The 21,874-nt window shown below is 37.3% G+C and overlaps 2 protein-coding genes and 1 pseudogene across 4 annotated transcripts in view; 2 read left to right on the top strand and 1 right to left on the bottom strand.

Moving 5' to 3' along the window:
• The window catches only part of LOC114458911 (complement C3-like), a 60,088-nt gene extending 57,435 nt beyond the window's left edge, over positions 1-2,653 (top strand). Inside the window, exons 42-45 of the mRNA XM_028441327.1 lie at positions 846-929; positions 1,029-1,112; positions 1,240-1,384; positions 2,512-2,653. Coding sequence (XP_028297128.1) covers positions 846-929; positions 1,029-1,112; positions 1,240-1,384; positions 2,512-2,653 — 455 coding nt within the window. The remainder of the gene's footprint in view (positions 1-845; positions 930-1,028; positions 1,113-1,239; positions 1,385-2,511) is intronic.
• Positions 2,654-5,635: 2,982 nt separating this feature from the next.
• The window catches only part of LOC114473810 (complement C3-like), a 65,076-nt gene continuing 48,837 nt past the window's right edge, over positions 5,636-21,874 (top strand). The window contains exons 1-5 of one of the 3 annotated variants that reach the window (XM_028463659.1): positions 5,636-6,004; positions 9,071-9,303; positions 18,615-18,687; positions 19,752-19,947; positions 20,196-20,358. In XM_028463659.1, the coding sequence (XP_028319460.1) occupies positions 5,838-6,004; positions 9,071-9,303; positions 18,615-18,687; positions 19,752-19,947; positions 20,196-20,358 (832 nt within the window). In that variant the 5' untranslated portion in view covers positions 5,636-5,837. Of the gene's footprint in view, positions 6,005-9,070; positions 9,304-11,056; positions 11,086-18,614; positions 18,688-19,751; positions 19,948-20,195; positions 20,359-21,874 lie in introns of those variants that run through there. The other 2 variants (XM_028463775.1, XM_028463741.1) reach the window with 2 other exon arrangements.
• On the bottom strand, positions 8,715-15,207 carry LOC114474079 (tubulin beta-4A chain-like; annotated as a pseudogene).

Here is a 21,874-nt window from a genome sequence, read left to right as displayed (position 1 = left end):
GTGAGGTTAGTAACATTCAGAGCCATAAATGCAACGGTATTAATAAATGCCATAATCATTTGTCCAGTTTTAGGCCTTGGTTTTCTCATTTTGGGTTTTGGCAAAAAAAAAATCATTTCGGTGCATCCCTAGTTATCATAAAGACCACTCAGTACAAATTAGTGTGCAAACACTAACTCAACATGTGTATAAACATTAACTCACACTGTTGTGTCAAGCTGCTGCTGCCGGTTGGGCAGTTAAATTACAGAATTTACTTATTCAACAGTATTATTTTATTTAAGTTTTTTTTTATATATATATATATATATATATAATTTTATTTATTTTGTTATTTAAATGTATTCATTTTACTTTTTTATTTTTTACTTTATTATTTACACGTGCGATGTCATGCCCCATCATAAAAAACAATAGGCAGATGATGCATAAGGTATCTACACCCTCAGATCCATATGTGTGGGATTTCTATGCCTTATGCAGTGGACAAGTGTGATCATTCTATGCTTTGGAGTGAGCCTGGGTTGTAATAAAAGTCAGAAAAAAAACCTCCATTAAACTGCAGATTATTAACAGAACCGCAAAGGTTTGTTTGTTAAGTTTCTATCAACCATTTTGCCCAAGAAAGAAACAAAATCTCCTTCCAGCCCAATGGATGATAACGTGGTTATCACTTTGTTATCATCTTTGCCTTTCCTTTATTTCTTATTGTAGTTGTTAAATGACGATTACCCAGAATGCAGTTCAAGTACTCACACCCCCATTAATTGTTTGCAACACACCAACTTACTTTGGGATACTAAATATGTATTATTTTTTTAAACGATGTGTTTGTTTTTCCTCAGAGGACTGCAGTATGCAAAAGAAAGGAAACATTGACAATAGAGACCGCAATGATAAAATTTGTGAGACTTCAGTAATAGAGTTTGGTAAGAAAATTTGAAAATGTTTTTTTTTTCTATATAAATTGATTTGTAAATTTTGGGAACTTGAGTGAACAAAGCTGAAATCTACATCTTGTTTCTTAGCATACAAAGTAAGACTGGAAGACATTGATCAGAAGGAAATGACAGACATCAACATAATGCGAATAATGCACGTCATCAAAGGAGGTGGGTGTGGTTTTTTAATTTCTATATTTAAAACCTGATGATATGAAATAGCACCAACCTTTGATTTCAGCTGGTGGAACTGTAGAACTACTATTGGTGGTATATGTTTTTTTTTTTTGGTTTACAGGAAATATTGATCCCAATCCTGCCGATCAACAGCGTCCATTCATCAGTTACATACGCTGCAGAAATGCAATAAATCTGCAAAAAAAACATACCTACCTGATCATGGGCTCGAACAAAGATGTCACCAGAAATGAAGAGACTCAAGGGTGAGTTTGTATTTAGCTGATTAAACAAACACAATGTGTTTTGGTTCAAAGGCATTCAAGGATTTGTAAAATAGAAGAAAGACTATTCTTTGACTCAGAGGAAAACAGTGTAGTGATTTGATGATAATGAGGTCCATCTACTACGTGGTTCTAAGAAGTCTATATAAGAAGACTACCTGGCTATTCTAAAAAATCGCCTGGATGTCCATCTATTCTTTTATCATAATATCTAAAGCCTAGGTTCTCAAAATGATGTACGGGTACCCCCAGGGGTCTTCAAATTGTCATAGAGGGTACGTAAACAGAAATTAAATACGGTGTGTTGAAACTGTAAACAAACCAGCAGTCAGGAGCCTCCATGCATTGCCACAAATTACACATTGGCCATAAAATAATCCAAAAAGCACAAATATGGCAGGAATATTGCCACTACGTACTTGTGTGAAAGTGGATTTTCAGCTTTGAAAAACATGAAAACGAAATGTAGAACAAGACTTAAAGATTTAAGACTCAGACTCTCTGAAATTCAGCCAAACATTGCAGAGTGTTGTTCATTCTTTCAATCTCACCCTTCTCATTAAAATTGTAGCGAGTTGTATTTCACAGTTTCAGGGTGATGAATATGTTGTATTACTGCTGTGTCTTCAATCAACAAATATTTGGTGAATTCTTTTTACAAAAGAAAATAGATTGTTTCTCAATGAAGATGCCAGTAGGCTAATTAATTTAATAAATTAAGTGATAATTCTGATTTTATATATATATATATATATATATATATTTTTTTTTTTTTTTTTTTATGCCATACCATTTCTAAACAGGATTGGTAAAATTATGAGACACATTTCACTGTAAGGCTACATTGTATACGACATTACATTATAGTGATTTTTAAGTGTGCTGGAGGTACATGGCTTCAGGGTAAATGTCTGAAGGGTAAATGGGACTGTGAAAAGTTTAGGAGCCACTGTTCTAAAGAGTATGTCTGAAAACACTTGCAAGCTATTGTCCTGGTAAAGGGTTAAAATCTTGTCTAAGCACCTGCTATGTACAGTATAGTATATTACATACTATTTTTGTTATTAATCACAGTTGCTCCTTTGACATATTGAATTTGTTTCCTTTAGATATCAGTACGTTCTTGGTGAAAGAACCTGGATCGAGTACTGGCCGACAGATGAAGAGTGTCTAGACCGAAAATATCGACCGACTTGTCTGGGTCTGAGGAAATTGATCAGCGTAACTGAGGACTTTCCATGTGATCTCTAGTCAAAGTCATTGAAGTCCACTATTAAAAAAACTTCAATGATTGTATCTTCAGTGACGTGAGAGATTGTAAAATGTGTCACTGTTATATGTGGTAATAAATTACTGCCATTACAGTTTTCTTTGTGTGCATGGTTATTATTATTGTTCTAAATTGGAAAACATCCAGTAATAAGTCTCCTTATGGCTATTTTGAACTGGAAATCACTTCCTTTGGCTCCTCATAGATCCTAGAATAACACAGGACTCGACTATGCTGACTCGCATGACTAACAAAACTAAAATTATAGTATATGACGCCATTTCTTTAAAAAATAAAAATGAAAATAAATAAATAAATCATGCTAATATCCAGTAATATAAGTTCTAAATGACGCTAGGCTTGTCTGTATTCTTTAATTAAACGTAATTTTCACTTCTGCCAAGCATCAGCTTTTAGGTTTGAAATTTCAATTTAAGTTAAAAAGGACAATGGAAAATATTTTGTGGACGCATTATGTTCTTGTGTTTAGCATCAACCTGAATGCTTGGTGTTACCGCGACAAAAAGGTAGACGGTAACTAAACAAACAAACAAACAAACACACACATAACTGATTGACCACAACAAATAAGACCTTTCATTTATAGGCGGAGCACTTAACAATAAAGATGCGGGGGAGGTACGAGGTAGGGACCCACAGGTTGTGCCAAATCACTGAAATGAAAACAAAACACCAGCCTATCAGTGACGGCCGTGACCACTAAGGTTGGGTAGGCACGTTGCAAATCGAGACCACCAATGACAATTTCATATGTTTCTGCTGTCAAGTGTTAATTCAATTCAAATCAATTTTATTTGTATAAATCAATTTCCAACAAAGTCATCTCAATGCGCTTATCAAAATATAAAATTCATAATAAGAAATAAAAAACCCAACAAAAGATCCACATGAACAAGCATTTAGCCATCTAACAAAATCAATATCATAAAACACCATTAAAGAATCATAAACAATTATTTAATATAGCCTCCATACTCTCCCAACAAGATATATCTCATGACACGGCAGCACATCTGTTGTTTGTGTTGGAAACACAGAAAAAATGACAACAACAGCTCAGAACAGCCTCAGTGAGGAGCATCCACAAAGCCAATCCTACCTTTTGTATCATTCACTGTAGAAAATATGAAACATTTTCTGACCTTACCTTTGCTGAAGGTCTGGTAACTCAGGTGTTGGTCTCCCATCTTTTAAAAGCTGTCGTTTTTCTTCAAAAAAAAGTTTCTCTGTCATCCTGCCTGTAGTGTTATCCCGCCCACTCGCTAGAGAACGTAGCAGCAGCTGTCACATGGCATCTATTCACTAATGTACTGTGAACTTACGTATAGCATTTAGCATAGCGCGGTTACGTCCAAAGGCAGCTCTCTACGCTGCCTTTGGACGTAAATGGTTGTCATCTTGGGGACCTGACTGCGCATGCGCAAACACATAAAACCACGCAATGGGAACTGAGGCAGAGGAGCAACGTGCCTTTGGGAGGGGGCGTGGCCTCCGACAGCCTTACAGCGGAGTGAAAAAAAAAAGACTGTGCATCTGTTCCAGGAAATAGCGCTGTTTAGTAATTTGGAAATGGAAAAATAAATAATTTATAATTATATTATAATTAAAACAAATAATCAAAATATTAATTCACCCTTGGGTAGGCACTGCCTACCTTGCCGAACCTAAAGCTAGGTTGATACAAGGACAATCATAATGCTAGGCTAATGCTAATGCTAGACTAATGCTGAACTAGTGCTATGCTAATTAGGGCTGGGCGATATGAACCAAAACTCATATCTTGATATTTTTTGTTCAAAATGGTGATATATGATATAAATGTATTGAATAGGCCACTGGGAGTCAGGCCCAAGGCCCAAGGCCAAGGCAGGCCTTGTTTGTGATTAGTCTGATGCTGCAATCTCTACTCCTGTCACAGGAGCGCACACGTAGCCAGGCTTAAATCGCTTCTCTTAAGTAAAGTGTTTAAATCCTGCTTTGTAGTACAGGGGTTCGCTGACAGAGAATGTTTGATTAGGTGAAGCCCGCTAACGGAGAGATACATATCCAGCTTCGTAGTACAGGCCTGTAATGTTGTCTCACTGTTGTGTTGTACTTTTTCTGTATAAAAATGTTTCTCAAAATTATAGCCCCCTCTGTTTTTTTCTTCTCTCACAACCTGCACCCTGACAATACGACTCATGACTTAACACAAACTACACTTTACAGTTCATATAATTGAGTATTCGTGCATTGCTGTTTTTCTCCACACGATGGCGCCCCAACCCTAAAGTGCAGCTCCAGGACCGTGGCCTCTCCCTCTTCTAAAGGATCCCATTGAGTGACATCAGCCGTAGAGCAAAGGAGGAAACGGTGCTCAGCGGTAGCAAAGTTACACGAAGTCACAAGGTACCAAAGGTAGGAAGTTTACCTTCAAAATAAAAGCATCAACCTCACGTTTACGCTCTTTAACCTACTGTTTTGATGTGCAGAATTCATACTTGTATTTTGAATTATTGACACTTCGTCTCTGTGTTTTGTCTTCAACATTCAAAGGTAGAGGTGAAAGTAATGGATTACAAGTACTCAAGGTAACGTGTTTTAGTTGCTTTTAACTGTATGTATACTTTTTTTTTTTTTTGTATATTTCTGAATCAGTTTTAAAAGAAGTAAAAGAATTCATTACATTTCTACACCCAACCGTAACTGAGTAAATTCATTTTTTTGATCAACGGACATTGTGAAACTACAAATAATGAAATGACCAATAACAATTAAAAAAATAAAAATAAATAAATAAAAAATGAAAAAGAAAAAAAAAATTAGCATTGAATGGAGGTTATTTTCCTCTGTTTTAGAGTTCATAAATGTACATTTTAGTTTTTCAAATTTATTGCTGTTATTTTATATATATATATATATATATATATATATTTATTGTGAAGGTGCGAACGGGATGCAGCAGGTGTTCCTGTGGGTGGCCTGACACCGCTGGGAGCTGTCAGTGGAGCAGCCCAGTGTTCGGGGCAGGCAGGGAAAGCCCTGAGAGACAGTAAGTACAGTGTCTCCACTGGTGACGACCCACACTGCGGGCTGCACTTCCACGCGGATTCTAACCAGCAACCTCAGAGGAAGCACGACTACATTTGATTAGTGCGGGCGGACATGGCTGATGCCAGTTTAAACGAGTCGTCCACCGCGGACGTGGCGAATAGGTTCGCTCGGAAAGGAGCGCTGAGGCAAAAGAACGTCCACGAAATCAAGAACCACAAATTCATAGCGCGCTTCTTCAAGCAGCCGACCTTCTGCAGCCACTGCACCGACTTCATCTGGTAAGAGCTCCGTCTCCTCCACCACCTCCGCCCTAGTGCTGCTGCTGCCTGTTGCATGCTGGATAACTTCAGTGGACTGTCTGCTGTTGGCTTCACACTAACTTTCCCCTCTTCATCCTCACTACCTCTGAGCCTCAGGCTGGGCGATATGGACCACAGTTATTAACAATCAGTGCCACTTTAGTCTTTTTCTCCTCTAAGGGACAGCACGTGTGAGTGAGTTCTATAGTGTGGCTTGTTTATGGGAAAGCTCTGGGTCAAACCATCTGCATGTGCTTTTCATGCTGTTCTGAAAAGTAACAAAAGCAGCAACTCCTAAAAACAATTATTTTAATGCAAAAAGAGCTCTAAAATATATATATATATAAATATAGGCAATATTATAATTTTGGCACTGCCTATATCAATATATATATATATATATATATATATATATATATATATATATATATTTAGTCTTTTTACCTGCCACTCTATGCATACGCAGTGCCCCTCATTGGCCAGTTTAGGTCACGTGATAGGTGCACAGTTATATTTTAGCTCATTTATTTTTAGTTACCCCGCTAGCCCTTTTATTTTAACCCTAACCCTCACTGAAGAAATTCAGAATTTATTGACCGCATTTCACAGGAATTACAAAACATTGTTAATCAATTTCACATGAATGATGGCCAAGAAAAACAAAGTGCTGCACAGTGGCTCTTCTGACCACAACTAGTCCAGTGTTGTGTTATGTTTAAGTCTTTAAAGGAAAACTGATACAAAATAATGCTTCACCAAAATATTAACAAAGAACAATAGTCAGCAACAGTAGGTATGAGAAAAACTGACCCATGTATTATTAACCAATTGGTTACATACATTTTAACCTTTAACATAATATCTACAGTATTCTACAGTTGAATAAATATAATATAATATACTGTATATTGGAAAATTTTAGATGCCGTCTGATAAATTACGATATTCGTTTTCTGGCTGATATCGGACCAATATCTGATATCAATATCGGATCGGGACACCCTTAATACAGTGCTGCTAAACAAGCAGAATGAACTTGTTTTATGAAAACTGGAAAATTTCACTGCATATGAAAAATAAACATTTCAGTCAGTGCATTATAATATAAACAACTGGGTGGTTTATGAAACCCTGGGCACACATTTTAACCATGTGTAAAATTCACCTTAAACCTGCACTGCAGACTGCACATACATTTCAGTGCTAATACTAATATCAATTTAATATTTTTAAACTACTACTACACTTGTGTAAAAAGACAAAAAAAATTAAATATCAATAACGTACGGCAAGACGAAATATCGAAAAATATATCGTAGTATTGATATTTTGGCACACCACGAGTACTTTTCTATATTGCCAAAATAGAAAAGTTGATATATCTTGAATATGGATTTATTGCCCAGCCCTACCTCTGAGCCATTGTCTTTCCACAACAGTGCCAACACATGCCCTCCACAATATTACCAGTAGAGCTGGGCGATATGAGCAAAAACTCAAATCTCAATTTTTTTCTCAAAATCGTGACATGATATTAATATCGATATTTTTATTTCAAATAAAGTCTTACCAGAAAGACAATTCTGGGTTAAATTTGATGGTGAAAAATGCCACACAAGCATCTATCTATAAAAGCAAGGGACGTGTGTGTGTGTGTGTGTGTGTGTGTGTGTGTGTGTGTGTGTGTGTGTGTGTGTGTGTGTGTGTGTGTGTGTGTGTGTGTGTGTGTGTGTGTGTGTGTGTGTGTGTGTGTGTGTGTGTGTGTGCGGAGCGAATATCTCCCCGACGCGGTCCGAGTTCGACCTGAAACTTAGTCAATGGGTTCCAAATACCCCGAGTGTGTGTATCTGTTATTTTGGAGTAATTTGGTCATTTCAAAAACACACAAAATTACTCCAAAAAACATACATTACAGAAAAATACACCAAACATCAACAAACATATGAAAATGACTCAAAATACACAAAACTAAATATTTATACAAAAATACACAAAATAACAATAGAAATGTACAAAATACACTAAAAAAGATACAAAAATACACAAAATGATTCCAGAGTCACACTACAATGGCAACAAAAATAAATAATTATACACAAAATGCACAAAAAGACAACAGAAAGATACAAAAATACACATAATGACTCTAAAAACATACATTACAGAAAAATGCATCAAACAAAAAAATAAATACAAATTAGTATAAAAAAACAACAAACACATTTATCATGCACATGTCCCATAAAATTAAACCAGGGAAATCGCACATGCTATTTTACTTTGCACTACCCCTTTATAACAGAGTATGTACACCTCTTTGTACATCCAACCTTCAAATATATTGTCATTTGGCCATAATTGGCAACTGTACTAGATGGATGTAGAAACACACACACACAGTATTTATAATAAAAATATACTAAATGAGTAAAATAAAACAAAAAACTAAACAATAATTATACAAAAAATTACTCCTGAATCACACTACTATGGCAACAAAAACAATAATTATACAAAAAATGCACAAAAACACAACAGAAAGATACAAAAATATACATGACTCCAAAAAACATTCATTACAGAAAAATACACCTAACAAAAAAAATATCAATGTGAGTAAAAAAAAAAAACAACAAACACATTTATCATGCACATGTCAAATAGAATTAAACCAGGAAAATTGCACCCACATTTTGCACCCGCAATTATACCCCCTTATGCTCCCAAAAAATTTGATTTTAACACAGGTAGTTTGTCATGTCAAAACGTACCTAAGCAGTAAATAAATGGTCTGTGTTGCTGTCAGTTGTTTCATCGAATTGTGTTTTTGCAGCACTTGCTTCATCCAGCATGACAGAGACCATGTCTAATGCTGCAGTCAGTATCAGCTCCTATGCTACCTTATGTCATATGATATTAACAGTGCTCGCTGGTTTAATAGCATTCACAAAGCGGAATGATTGTTGGCAATATTTGGCATGTTTTCGCTGGCTTTATCAGCGTGATTGGGTTGTAACATATTTGACACCCCGCTTCCTCTGGTAGGGTTCGGGTCTCACCCTCTCCCGCCCGCAGACGGCTTCGGCCACTCCGCACACCTTGGGCACTCGGCCTCCTTCGTCAAGAGACGGGCTCACCACGGGCGTGCTCGTGGGCGATGCACCACGGTCCGGTTTGCCAGGCTGCGGCTCGGTTCGTCATCCATTGCTTGGAAACAAAACCCCACTCTGCGCTGGCGGTCTCGCTCTGGCCGTCACCCCGTCTGATGCCTCCCCCAGGTATCCAGCAGGAAGGCGGGTTCATGAGGGCAAAGAGAATATATATTGTGTGTGTCGTGGGCTGAAAAGTTTGGGAAGTTTGGGAAGTTTGGGAAACCCTGCTCTATGTTCTCTAATGGAGTGCACACTCACACACAAGTGCCACTGCCCCTTACAGTGGATGTGCATTTACACTTTACTCTAATACAGCAAAAACATGTTCCCCAGGGTCACACACAAATATTCTAGTCATTCTAGTTTGCTTTTCTTAAAGGTTGGGTTTTCAAGAATATGTAAAAAAAACAAAAAAAAACTAAACTTTTTTTCAAAAATTGTAGACTTTCAGTCTGTTGTCTTTCCCCTATGTATTAAATAGCTGGGAATTTAAATCCATGTCTTAGCCTTTCTTTAGACATTTGGGTTTTCAAACACAGTAGATCACCTTGAAGAAAGTAAAGTAGTATCAAAAAAATCCTAGCTGTGTAAAAATCATTAGTTCTTACCGTTCACTATGGAATTTAGCTCAGTTTCTAGTAGATCTTGATGTAATGATAAAATGTAGGATTGCATATTGTGAATGGATGCCATGAGGTCTGCAGAGTTGGTTTGATTTGGAGTTTCTACAACAATCCTGATTGTTATTTCTACAGGAATCATTTCCTGCAAAGGTTAATCTGTGTGCACCTGTGATAGACTTTTACCATCATCCAATAATGGTTTTTTACAGAGTAATTTATTATTTGCAGTTTATACTTCCCAAGGTATTAGACAACAGCTCTACCCTTCTAAATCTGCTCAAACCACAACACCACTTTTGGCTCCCCCTGTTGGTGAGTTAGCCAAATTGGAGACAAGCCCATGTTTAATTCATACTTGATCTCGACTAAGCCGTTGGTCGAAGGATTTGTCCTAACTTTGATCAAGCCTTGGGGGAGATTATGTCTCTCCACTATTTTCAAAATGCCAGGGAATTTTTCCTTCAAGAGCTGGATGAAGTTTCTAGGGATACAGTTTCTTCAGCAACCTGGACCCTGATAAGTGAGTCAGGAAAAAAATCATCAACCACATAACAGGGAATTAAGAAAAATAAATAAATAAAAACACTTTGCTAAACTACATTTCTTTCTGATGCAAATTGTGACTTCGTAAGACCTATTTTTTATTTAATTTTTTAACATCGTATCTTTAAATGTTTTAATTGTTTGGGGGTTTTTTTACTGTCAATTTAATGACTGAATTTAATCTATATGTTTTTTCTATTGTTGCCAAATGTGTCTGGGGCTCTCACAAAAGCTCTTTTGGGTGTTTCATTTCACATACTATATTGTGATGAAGCAGTTTTACATTTTCAAAAATATTTGACCCAAATCTGTTTATGGATTGTATAAAATGTTCATTAAAACAAGCAAAATCATCAAGTAACACCTGCATTGAGAGTGACACACGATCAAGGGTTGAGAGTTTGATTTGATAGGTTGACCTCAGTTGGTTCAAGCAGTGTGTGATCCTCAGTAGTTAATAATCTGGTCTTCCAAATTAGAACAGACAGGACAAATATTGTTAAGCTTTACTCTAACAAGTAACCAGTATCTGAATTAGGACTTGGAAGAACAGGAGGATAAACAGGAATAAATGAGGCGATCAATTTATTTCTAATAGGACATGGAAGTAATGATGAGCGATCTCAGCCTCACGCCACCTCCTCTTCTTTCTCCTCCCCTTCAAACTCGCCCTCCTCTGTGATGGCTTCCTGGTACTGCTGGTACAGACACCAGATGGTTGAGATCTCCATAAGTGGGCGTGGTGAGTTTGAGCGTGCGGAAGCAGATGTCATACAAAGCTTCGTTGTCAATGCAGTAGGTTTCATCTGTGTTCTCAACCAGCTGATGGACAGACAGTGTGGCGTTGTACGGCTCCACAACTGTGTCTGACACCTAGATAAAAAATGTGCTACGCTCGGGATTTAAAAATGCTAATTGAGAATCAATTATTAAGCATTCTTAACCAACTTATTCTTATATCTCTTCTAATACAAATATTTTAAAGAAGCATCACCACAGACCGTTAAAAAGTTCTAAAAAGGTGTTGAGTGGTTTATAAAGCAAAAGATTACACAAAAGATGGGTGTAAATTAACATCATTAACCAGTGTAAACCATTCCTCGTACCTTAGGTGAGGGAACAACACTGAAGGTGTTCATGATATGATCGGGGTACTCCTCACGAATCTTGCTGATGAGCAGAGTCCCCTTACCAGATACCCGGTACCACCACCCAGGGAGTGAGTGAGCTGGAAACTCTGCAGGCAGTCGCAGCTCTCTGACTCTTTCCTCACTACATCCAGAACAGAATCCACCAACTCGGCTCCCTCGGTGTAGTGACCCTTTGCCCAGTTGTTTCCAGTTCCACTCTGACCTGGAAGGAAAGGTTCATTAGTCTAAACCAAAGATAATTTTTAATTTACAAATACTTAGCTGTAACTTTGAAAGTGGATTAGTTAACTTGTGAGCCAAAATATATGGTACGAATAAAAGTACTTAATATTTGGTGACCTGCTAGCTTGATTATGGTGATCTTTTTATGCTATTTAAGAATCATTAAACACGAGACATGATGTTAAACCGTGCCACTTTGCAACGTGCCACCGTGTACTTTGTGCCAAAAGATGGTAGTCACTTAAGGTTTACCATTTGAGAGTGGCGTGGGAGCTGTGTCTCAGATATGGGAAGGATGTAAATTTGGGACGCATCATCAGTAGTGTTCCTTTGAATCAGGGGGTGTTTCGGCCTTTTTAACACTAAACATCCTCATCAAAGGTGGCCAGCTACAGGGTGATCAAGCCTGAGCTTGCGTCCCATACCTGTTTCCCACTCTCTCCTATGTGCAGCTTTGGGCCACTTCACTCTCGGTCTGTGCCCTATGATCTCTTCTTTCTGGGTTCTCTTTAGCTGCTCTTTGCTCTCTTCTTCTTTTCTTTCTTAGTGATTAGCATGTTGCAACCAACTTGAATAGGTGCATATCGCCACCTACTGTACATGTTTTATTTAATTACTTTAAAGCTCTTCTTGTTGCAGCACTTTTACGTGCTTCAACAAGAAGGCATTCTTTTCCTCTTTCGCTGCTCTTTTCTGCACTCTTAGTTTTTTTTTTTTTTCACTTGTTTGCACATGCTGTCAAAGGTCAACACTACAAGAAGTGCAATCATTATGAGACAGCAATGCATATTTTGTTATTGCAATAAAATAATATGATTTAATTTATTGATTAATTTTGACCATCACCAGCCATCCCTAAGGAAGGGTAAGAAATCTTTTATTATAGGTAGGATATAAAAAGGGAGAGCAGTGTTACACCTAGGTGGAGGGGGAGGGGGAGGGGAAAGGGAGCAGGAAGGAGAGACTCAAGGTTCCAGATCCACTAAGATCGCCCTGGGCACTTACTTTCCACCTGGAACTCAAAATTTTCAGATTATACACCAAGAATGCTGTACACTAACTTTTTAATAAGAGTGAGTATTGCTGACCTGAAGCCTCATTGTAATAAACATTGATGCGTTCCAGCTGTAGGCTGCTGTCTCCATGATACGTCCCTGTTGGGTCGATGTCATGCTCATCGCTAATCACCTCCCAGAACTACAGGCAGGATGATGGGACACAGGGACAGAGTGAGGTAGGGATGTAACGATTAATCGTAAGGCAGTTAAAAATCGATTCATAGGTATCACGGTTGATATCGATTTTCTGAAAATTGAATCGCAGTACTTTTTTTAACCACAAGTGTAGGCAGCGTTCGGAGTCTGCTAATACTTTCTTTCTGGCTGCCTTCTACTCTTGAATATGTTAATAAATGATTCATTACCCCATTAGCACCGAAAGAATATCTGTAATATTACTTGAATATCTGTAAAAGTCACGTTTTTCTATTAGTTCTGTCTGCTAGCATAGCTTCTCTTCTTCACTGCAAGATATCTGCATGCCAACCGACCACTGTGTTTCCAGCGCCCTCTGCTAGTCCAAACAAATATGACGTAAATCAGTGCAATCACGTTTTTTTATTTTTTAAAGTCCAATTGTTAAGGCACAAAATACATTTTCAGTTGCACTTTTAAAAGAAAAAGAACTATTATGCAGTTTTGCATTGTTTATTATAGAACCAGAATTTAAATTAATAGGCTTAATTTTCATTTGTATTATTCCTTTATTTATTTCATTCAAGATTTATTTTTAGTGAAGTTGCATTGTTTTGAATAGTTTATCAAGGAATTCTTTTGACAATGAAAAATAAAAGGAAAATAGTACAGCATTTTCTAGTTTTTTTCCCAAAAAAAAAATTTGTCTACAGTCCCATTTTGTAAAATAAATCGTGAGAGAATCGTATCGTGAACCCAGTATCGTGAATTGAATCGTATCGGGAGTTGAGTGAATCGTTGCATCCCCAGAGTGAGGTCATTTATTCATCTTCTTCACTCACTTATTAAAATCATTGTCACAGAATGATAAAGCTTATCCCAGCTTACTATGAGGAGTAAAGGACCTACAGTGACTTATCCCGCCATATATTATTGCTTTACATACCATCATGGGTGCCATCCAACCCAGGCCATCACTGTGGGATGTTGAGCAAGTTACTTAACCCTAACTGTTCATGTTGTATGTCGCTTTGAGTTATAATTAAAATTTTGCGTTACAAAAAGGACACAACACAAACACCAACAATGACATTCTTATTTAAGTCATGTTTTGTCCCGGTAGAAACAAATAGCTGACTGCTTTTAGATGGACACTGATAGTTAAATACTGGCAACAATTTATTTGAAGTTTTATACATACGGCTGACATAACGCTGTCATTAGCATGAATAAGGTGTCATTAACTGTTGTTTGCTAAATTATGACACCTTTGGAGCTTGGTTGGCATTTTTTGGATTAGGTGAAGGGATCTAATTGAGTTAGGTAGGGTTAAGGTTCGGGTAACGAATGAAAGTTAATGACACCTTCATGACACCTTATTCATGCTAATGACAGGTGTCATGTCATAATACTGACAGGGTATTGTCAGCCTTTATGTAGAAAACTTCAAGTAAAGTGTTAACAAATTTTCTTTTGCAGGCAAAATATTCTAAATACACTATTTGGACCAGCGCTAAGCAGCTGGTCCAACCTTAAATTTGTGGTGATGTTAAAAAAGCAAGCTAAGCTATCCCATCAAGTTGAATCCCCAGCAATTTTTAGATGGGGAGAGTATGCACTGAAGCTTCCTATTGACTCCTCAGTCCCAAATTAACAACAAATTATTTTAATATTCTGCCTGCTTTATTTGCACTAGTTCGCTCGTCAACTAGTAGATATTTTACTTTTATCAATCTGGTTTACTTGTAAGGGCAAAAAAAAGCTTGAACCAGTTAATGACTGAGCATTTCATCCTTCACTAGTGAATTAGTAACATAACTAGTTAACTAAAGACTTTAATTCATGATTGACATTGACAAGTTAATATGTCAGTTTCTGCAGCTCACTAGTGAACTAGTGTGTGTTTTTGACATCCTTGATATCAAGGATAGAGAATAAATACTCCATCTGTTTATGGAGAGCAGATGTGACAGTGGGGAGAGTCGGGGACGTCTCAGCCTGTCGCTGCCTATCCCAGAGGATGATCCAAAGCCACACAGCCTTACACAACACTACACACCCACTTCATTTATCATATTAGCATATGTTTGTGGTGCCTGGTTTTCTTACCTTGGCTCCGATTTGGTTGCCACACTGTCCAGCCTGTAGGTGAACGATCTCACGCATGTTTGTGGTGTCGGAGGCTGAAGAAGCAGATGCTGGAGATAAATGAATATAAGTGGAGAGAAGCTTTGGATCTGGTCAAGTCTCAATGACTGATGTCTGACTGAATGAAGTGGGTTGTCTTTTTCTTCTGTGGTTGTGGGCTGGCTGTGGAAAAACTGATAATTCACAGTATTAGAACTGTTGGAAATACAGATAGAAACCTCAGGAATTAATTTCATTTGTTTTAATATTATAAAAACACAACAGCTGAATATCTACATCAATATAACCTTTATCTTTTAAATGACACTTTTAAACAGTTAGTGGAGGAATACAGAAAATGTCATAAATGCTGTTACTACCATTAACAGTTTCAAGGATTATTTACCAATAAGAAGATAAATCAACAGATGTCCACCTAAAATGTATTATTAAATTCCATATAAAATAACCAAATTAAAGTGTGTCCTCTCTGACTGACCCTGTGTAACTCCTTGCTCTCTACTCCTGCTTTCTGACTTTGTTTATTCTATACAAAAGGAATGGTTACTATGGGATGAAACTTGTGCCAGTCAGAATTTAATTTGAATTGATGGTTTGAATGATTGCTTTTAAAATCTGAATCTGAATTGGTCTAATTTAAAATTGAATCTATTGGTTTGAATGTGTATCATGATAAAATTGAAACTATAATAATTTATTCTCAGTTTTCAGTTTCTGTCCACTCCAATTCAGTTTTTCAATTGAATTTTTTGTGCCACACATCCGGGACCTGGCCTCAGGCAAAACTAGTCGAACGCAGATGGGAAGAATTTTACTACAGCAAGGCGCTTTACGTTCGTTTTACCTGCCGTGTATACTTTACCTGCCCGGCCCAACAGTCTGGTTTGTAAAATAAATGAATATAAGAAATCAGAACATGTATAAGAGGAAGCGTCATGTTTGCATACAAAATGATAGCCAGTGCATGTGTATCATGCATTGGGGAGAATTGGGAGAACCTCACTTAATATTTGATTGTTATTATTATTATTATTATCATTATTAATAATAATAATAATAAGATTTTGTGACTCAGAGATGTATGGTAATCTTACTAATTGCTTAATTAAAAAATAGTATTTGGAGAATATTTTTGTTCAAAAATGCCTATCCAGATTTAAGGAAAGACTGGTCAATTTATGTAAATGAGATATATTTAGATATATTTAGACATTTGAAAATATTTATAGATAATTTAATGTGTGGGTTTCCGGGTACTCCGGCTTCCTCCCACAATCCAAAAAAACATAACTGTAAGGTTGATTGGAGTCTCTAAAATTGCCCATAGGAGTGAATGAGAGAGTGCGTGTTTGTCTGTCTATGTCACCCTGCGACTGTCCAGGTTGTACCCCTGCCCAGCACCCAATGAAAGCTGGAGATTGGCACCGGCAGATCCCCGCGACCCTGATAAATGGGAATTAGCGGGTCTGAAAATGGATGGATGGATATTTGTAATTTATGTATTTGTTGAATTGCAGGATCAAACGCCTATGAAGGGATGTTTGGACTGGTGTGACTCATTCTATTCTATATTCATCCTGGAAGAAGATGGATCCCTCAACATCTCAGATAATCTTCATCTCTTTTGTACCCACTACACTTTCCTCCCAAGACTGATTTCCGGGACATCTTGCAAAAGCTGGAATCCCATACTTTCAGATATAATTGAATTGAAAAAATGAATTGGGGGGTGATTCCATATATGGTGATGAGCTAAGGTTAGAGATATGACCCTGTAGGATGACTTTACTCTTGTCTATATAGGCACTAGCTTGCTGGGAAATGTTTTAGAGTTTGCAGAGATTGCAGAATTAGCAATGATCTGGCCAGCAGCTCTCAGCAGGTTGTGACACCCTGTTTTTGGACTCTGAGTGTACAATAAATGTCATAATATTTGCAATTCAGTTGTCCCCAAGATTTCTTCCATACCACCTTTTTTGTCATCACCATTTACACCACCAGATACAACAAGTGGACAGAAACTGAAAACTGAGAATAAATTAAGGAGCTGAATTTTTCAATTCAACGAAATACAGTTTCAATTTTGATACACATTCAAACCAATAGATTAAAATTCAAATTAGACCAATTCAAATTTCAAAAGCAATTATTCAAACCATCGATTCAAATTAAATTCAATTCAAGTTTTATCCCATAGGTTACAGTAGTGCGATGTGAGCCAGCCCCCTCTTTGTTTACATTTGTTTACCCTTTGCCACAGGCATGTTTAATGTTTTATTTTCATTATGATGAGACGCTAAGGGAAGAGTTTATTACTTTTGTTAATTATTATGTTATATGTTATAAAATATGTAGTAATCTGATTTCTTAATCAGAAAATTTAAGCAACTGTGAAGTTGCTGTTGCACTTCTGCTTAAACCTGGGTTAAAGCTTGAAATAGTTGAATGACAGAGCCTCATTTACTTTTTTTTTGGGATTGTTCTATGCATTTTAACTCTTGAGGACAATCACAGCAAAAAAAAATTGAAAACTTAATCGAATACTTGATTTTTTTTTTTTTTGTTATGCATAATCCCCAGCCCTAGTGCTAACTATTTTTTTCAGCCCACCATTGTTCAGCATGGGTTCCCCTTGTGGACTGATTTTCACTCCATCCATTGTCTCACCTGCTTGCTCCTTTTTCCAGGGTCGCGGGGGTCTCTGGTGCCTATCTCCAGCTCTCAATAGGCGTTAGGTGGGGGTACACCCTTGAAAGAGCAGCAGACAACCACACTCACATTCACAGGGCCCTATAAAATTAATTTAATTTTTTCCAAATTCCGTTTTTTTGACATACATTTTTTAAATTCAGGGTTATTTTTTATTTTATTTTTATTTTTTTTTAATATAAATATTTATAATTGTTTCCAGAAAATATAATGTTTTTTAACTCCTGTGAGAAAACAAAAAAAAATGTTTTCTTTAGATAAAGGAAAATGTATCTAAAAAATTTTAATTTAATTTAAAACCATGTGCAAGCTACAATTAAAATGTAGATATAATATGTAGTGACGTGAATTATTCTGACTGCTCCTTTTTTAATTATTTATATAAAGATGTATGAGAGCAGCATTAATGTTACCCAATTTTCCCCCAGGGGTCAAAGGTTTACTAAATCCGAGCAGATTTATTGATTCATTTTGAATCAACAGTGGATTCTGTTTTCATTGGTCAATTCCTTGATTCCGTCCACGATTCCGTTAACGTGGAAATTATAGGCTCTGACATTCACTCCTAATGGGCAATTTTGAGACTCCAATCAACCTAATAATCATGTTTGTGGATTGTGGGAACTGATTTTAAGAAAATGTTTTTTTGGCTCCATGGTTGAAAATCAGGTAAAATAAAACTAGTATTGATTACCTGATATTTACTCTTTTCCTCAGAGAAGTCAATGTTTATTGTAGCTGAACTTTGTCCCGACCGATGCTAGGAAATCACAAGTTTGGATTACAGGAGGGAGTTGAGCAGATAAAAGGACTCAGCTGCTGAGAAAATTAAGTTTCTCTGACTGCAGGAAGGAGGATGAGTTGGAGTCTGCTACTGCTGGCCTCGCTGGCCCTTGTCTCCCTGGGGGACGGAGCTCCACTGTAAGCAGACCTGCTGTGCTCTTTCACATTGAATTCAAATACATGTTTGATGTTGATCATACCATTATTGTTTGGAATTCTGTCAATATCTTGAGTTATTGGTTTGAATTTGATCATTAAATTTGATCATTATTTACATTTTTGGTACAACATTTTATATGAAGAAATATTTGTAACTTCACTTTAGTATAGCACAAAGTAGAGCACTGTAAGCATAAGTTATGCTTTGAGGAATTCTGTAGTTACCATCAAACTTAAAACACTGCTTGGAAAATATTGCACTACCTACAGCTACATATTTATCTGCAGGAGTATTACATTATTTTGTATACAGTAAATAGAAGCATTAATGGCAGTATACCATTACAATTAAATATTTGCATTATATGCAGAAGCTAAATATTTGAGGACCAGGTAAAACTGGTGTTGTGTTATGAACAGAAATGGGGTATCAAAGCAAAATTGATGAAATTCACTGTAGTTGACGAACACTAAGAATATTTTTAGAAGCTTTCTTTCATCAAAACCATACGTTCCCTCTCGTTGTTTACAGGCAGTTGGTAGTTTGAACCCTATGTGCGTCAAGGTAATATTGCTTTCTTTGTGCAATGCTGGATTTCACCAGGATTAGTAAACACTGTAGACTAGAGAGTCACTAATAACTTTGTATTGATCATTTCCAAGACACATAATAGATCACTCATTTTTGTGAAACTTTTTTAGTTTGAGTAAACAGATAAACACACTGAGGACCTAGTTAAGGATAATTGTTGGCCAATTTTTAAATGGCATTGCCAGCACAGAAGAATAACAGCAGGGAATGTGTTCTGTGTAGATACGCTGTGGTAGCTGTGCTCTGTCTGTGCAGAGTTGTAATAATCTCTGTAAAGGTGTAAATCACTGCATTACTTGTGTTTTTTTTGTTTGTTTGTTTGTTTTTTACAGTTGGACAAAACTGTGTTTGACCACTAAATCTTAGTGAATATATATACTGTATATATATATATATATATATATATGTATTCACTCATTTGTTTGTTTTTTATGTTTGATCATCAATGAAGGAAAATCATGTCTGCCCCAAACCTGTTACGGGTGGGAACAACAGAAAACATCTTTGTGGAATGTCAAGGTTGCAGTGGAGGAGACATCCCAGTCACAATCAGCATCTGGAATCATCCCACTAACACCATAGAGCTGAAGTCCACATCTGTAGTCCTGAATAGCAGCAACGATTACCAGGAGTTTGGAAAAATAACGGTAAATCAAAAACCCTTTTAAGAAAAAAACAATCTTTACTAACTCCCATTAGAATCCAGGACTATAGATAAAAAATGTTAAACTTTTCTCACCTTAACATTTTGGGAAGTGAATCAAGTTGGTACCGGACACAGTGTCATTTCAAAGAATAATTCCAATGTCTACATTGTTGCAGTTTTTCCACTTTTTGTTAGGAATATCTAAAGCCTTGACACTTTATTCACTTTGTTTCTCATGCATTGTTTCAGCTTCCACCCAACTCCTTTAATCCAGACCCCAAAGTGAAGCAGTATGTTTACCTCAAGGCCCAGTTTGACGACCGATTGTTGCAGAAAGTCGTCCTGGTCACTTTCCAATCTGGGTACATCTTCATACAAACAGACAAGCCCCTGTACACCCCAGACAGCACAGGTGGGTCTGATCGCTACTGTTATCACAGTTATCAAAGGCTTAAAGCAAGAGTTTATTAATCCTATTTTAGGCTTTGCATCATTGATATATGGTAGTTGATGAATTTAAGAATTATTTCATTGGCTCACTGGATTATCAGAGTTCCTCGAGAAAAATGTGTGACGTAAACAAGGCAATTTTTAAAGATTTACTCAATACGTAGGACTAATATTAAAGCTGCGGCAGGCGATGACCAATATTTTTTATAGTCGGGCTCATAGATCAATAAATCTGAAGTATTTCTTCCAAAAAACAGAATAATTTACTCACAAAGGTTGAAATTGGTGTTTCCAAGTTTGACTCCACCATTAACTACGACAGAATTGTTGTCAAATAGTCATGTGACTTAAACTGGGGACGCCATTAATCCTGATGTTGGTACAACACGCCTGCACTTCACTCAAAATTCAATCCAAGTTTTTAATTTCTTTGCGGCCGCAATTTTCCTTAGCTCAATCCTGACCTACTGCAGCTTCTTTTATCAGTTTCTTGTTTGATTGATTGATTGATTTTACTTTATTATTCCCCGAGGGGAAATTCAGTTGGACTGGCGCCATGTCCTGGGTGTATCCCCACTCAGCGCCCAATGAGAGCCGGAGAGTGGCACCGGCAGACCCCCGCGAACCTGATAAACGGGAACCAGCGGGTCTGAAAATGGAGGGATGGATGGATGGGAAATTCAGTTTCAGTTACATCTCAAACAAGAAACATGAAGGAAAATAACATATCACACGGGGGACAGGTACGGGAGTACTGGGGAGCAGCCAGCCAGAGCAGCGCTCCGTTTCTTAGATGAGAAACATGAAACAATGGGTAAAAAAGCAAAAACCAAACTAGGCCCTTGTAGAGATGGGCGGAGTTTGGGATCATGAAAAAACTCTCCAGCAAACATTGCAACAAAAACACAACAAACACAACATACAATTCAATACAACAGCACGTTAGCACAGGTAATGGATCTTTTGGATGGGTAGTTCGCAGGTCAGCCACAGTATGGCGCTGCCCTAATGGCGCGCCTCCTACTGCTAACTGCTGGGAAGGAGGAGGGTTGGAGCCAGAGGAGACGGTGACAAAGACAGGATCTGTGGTGATGTATGAGGAGTGAAAGTGCTCTTTGAGATAAGCCTGTTTACTCAGACTCTGCTGCTGACTCTCACATAGAGATGACCTCGAGAGTTTGTTGGCAGAGCCAGGTCCAGGTGTACATGAAAAGTGAGGGTAAGGTCAGAGCGTCTAATCAATATAAGGGGGGGGGGGGGGGGATGAGAATAGACAAGGTGTTTTGAGACGGGCTATCCATAACATGGTTGCGAGCCCTACTGTTCTGTTCAGTGACGTGCCGTGACCACTAGGGTTGGGTAGCCACTTTGCAAATCGAGACCACCAATGACAGTGTCATGTTTCTGCTGGCAAGTGTTAATTCAATTCAAGTCAACTTTATTTGTATAAAGCAATTTACAACAAAGTCATCTCAATG

This window comes from Gouania willdenowi, chromosome 1 (genome assembly GCF_900634775.1).
Source record: "Gouania willdenowi chromosome 1, fGouWil2.1, whole genome shotgun sequence".
Classification (NCBI taxonomy): Eukaryota; Metazoa; Chordata; class Actinopteri; order Blenniiformes; family Gobiesocidae; genus Gouania; species Gouania willdenowi.
Note: the sequence above shows the minus strand (reverse complement) of the source record. Positions and strands in the feature narration are given on the sequence as shown.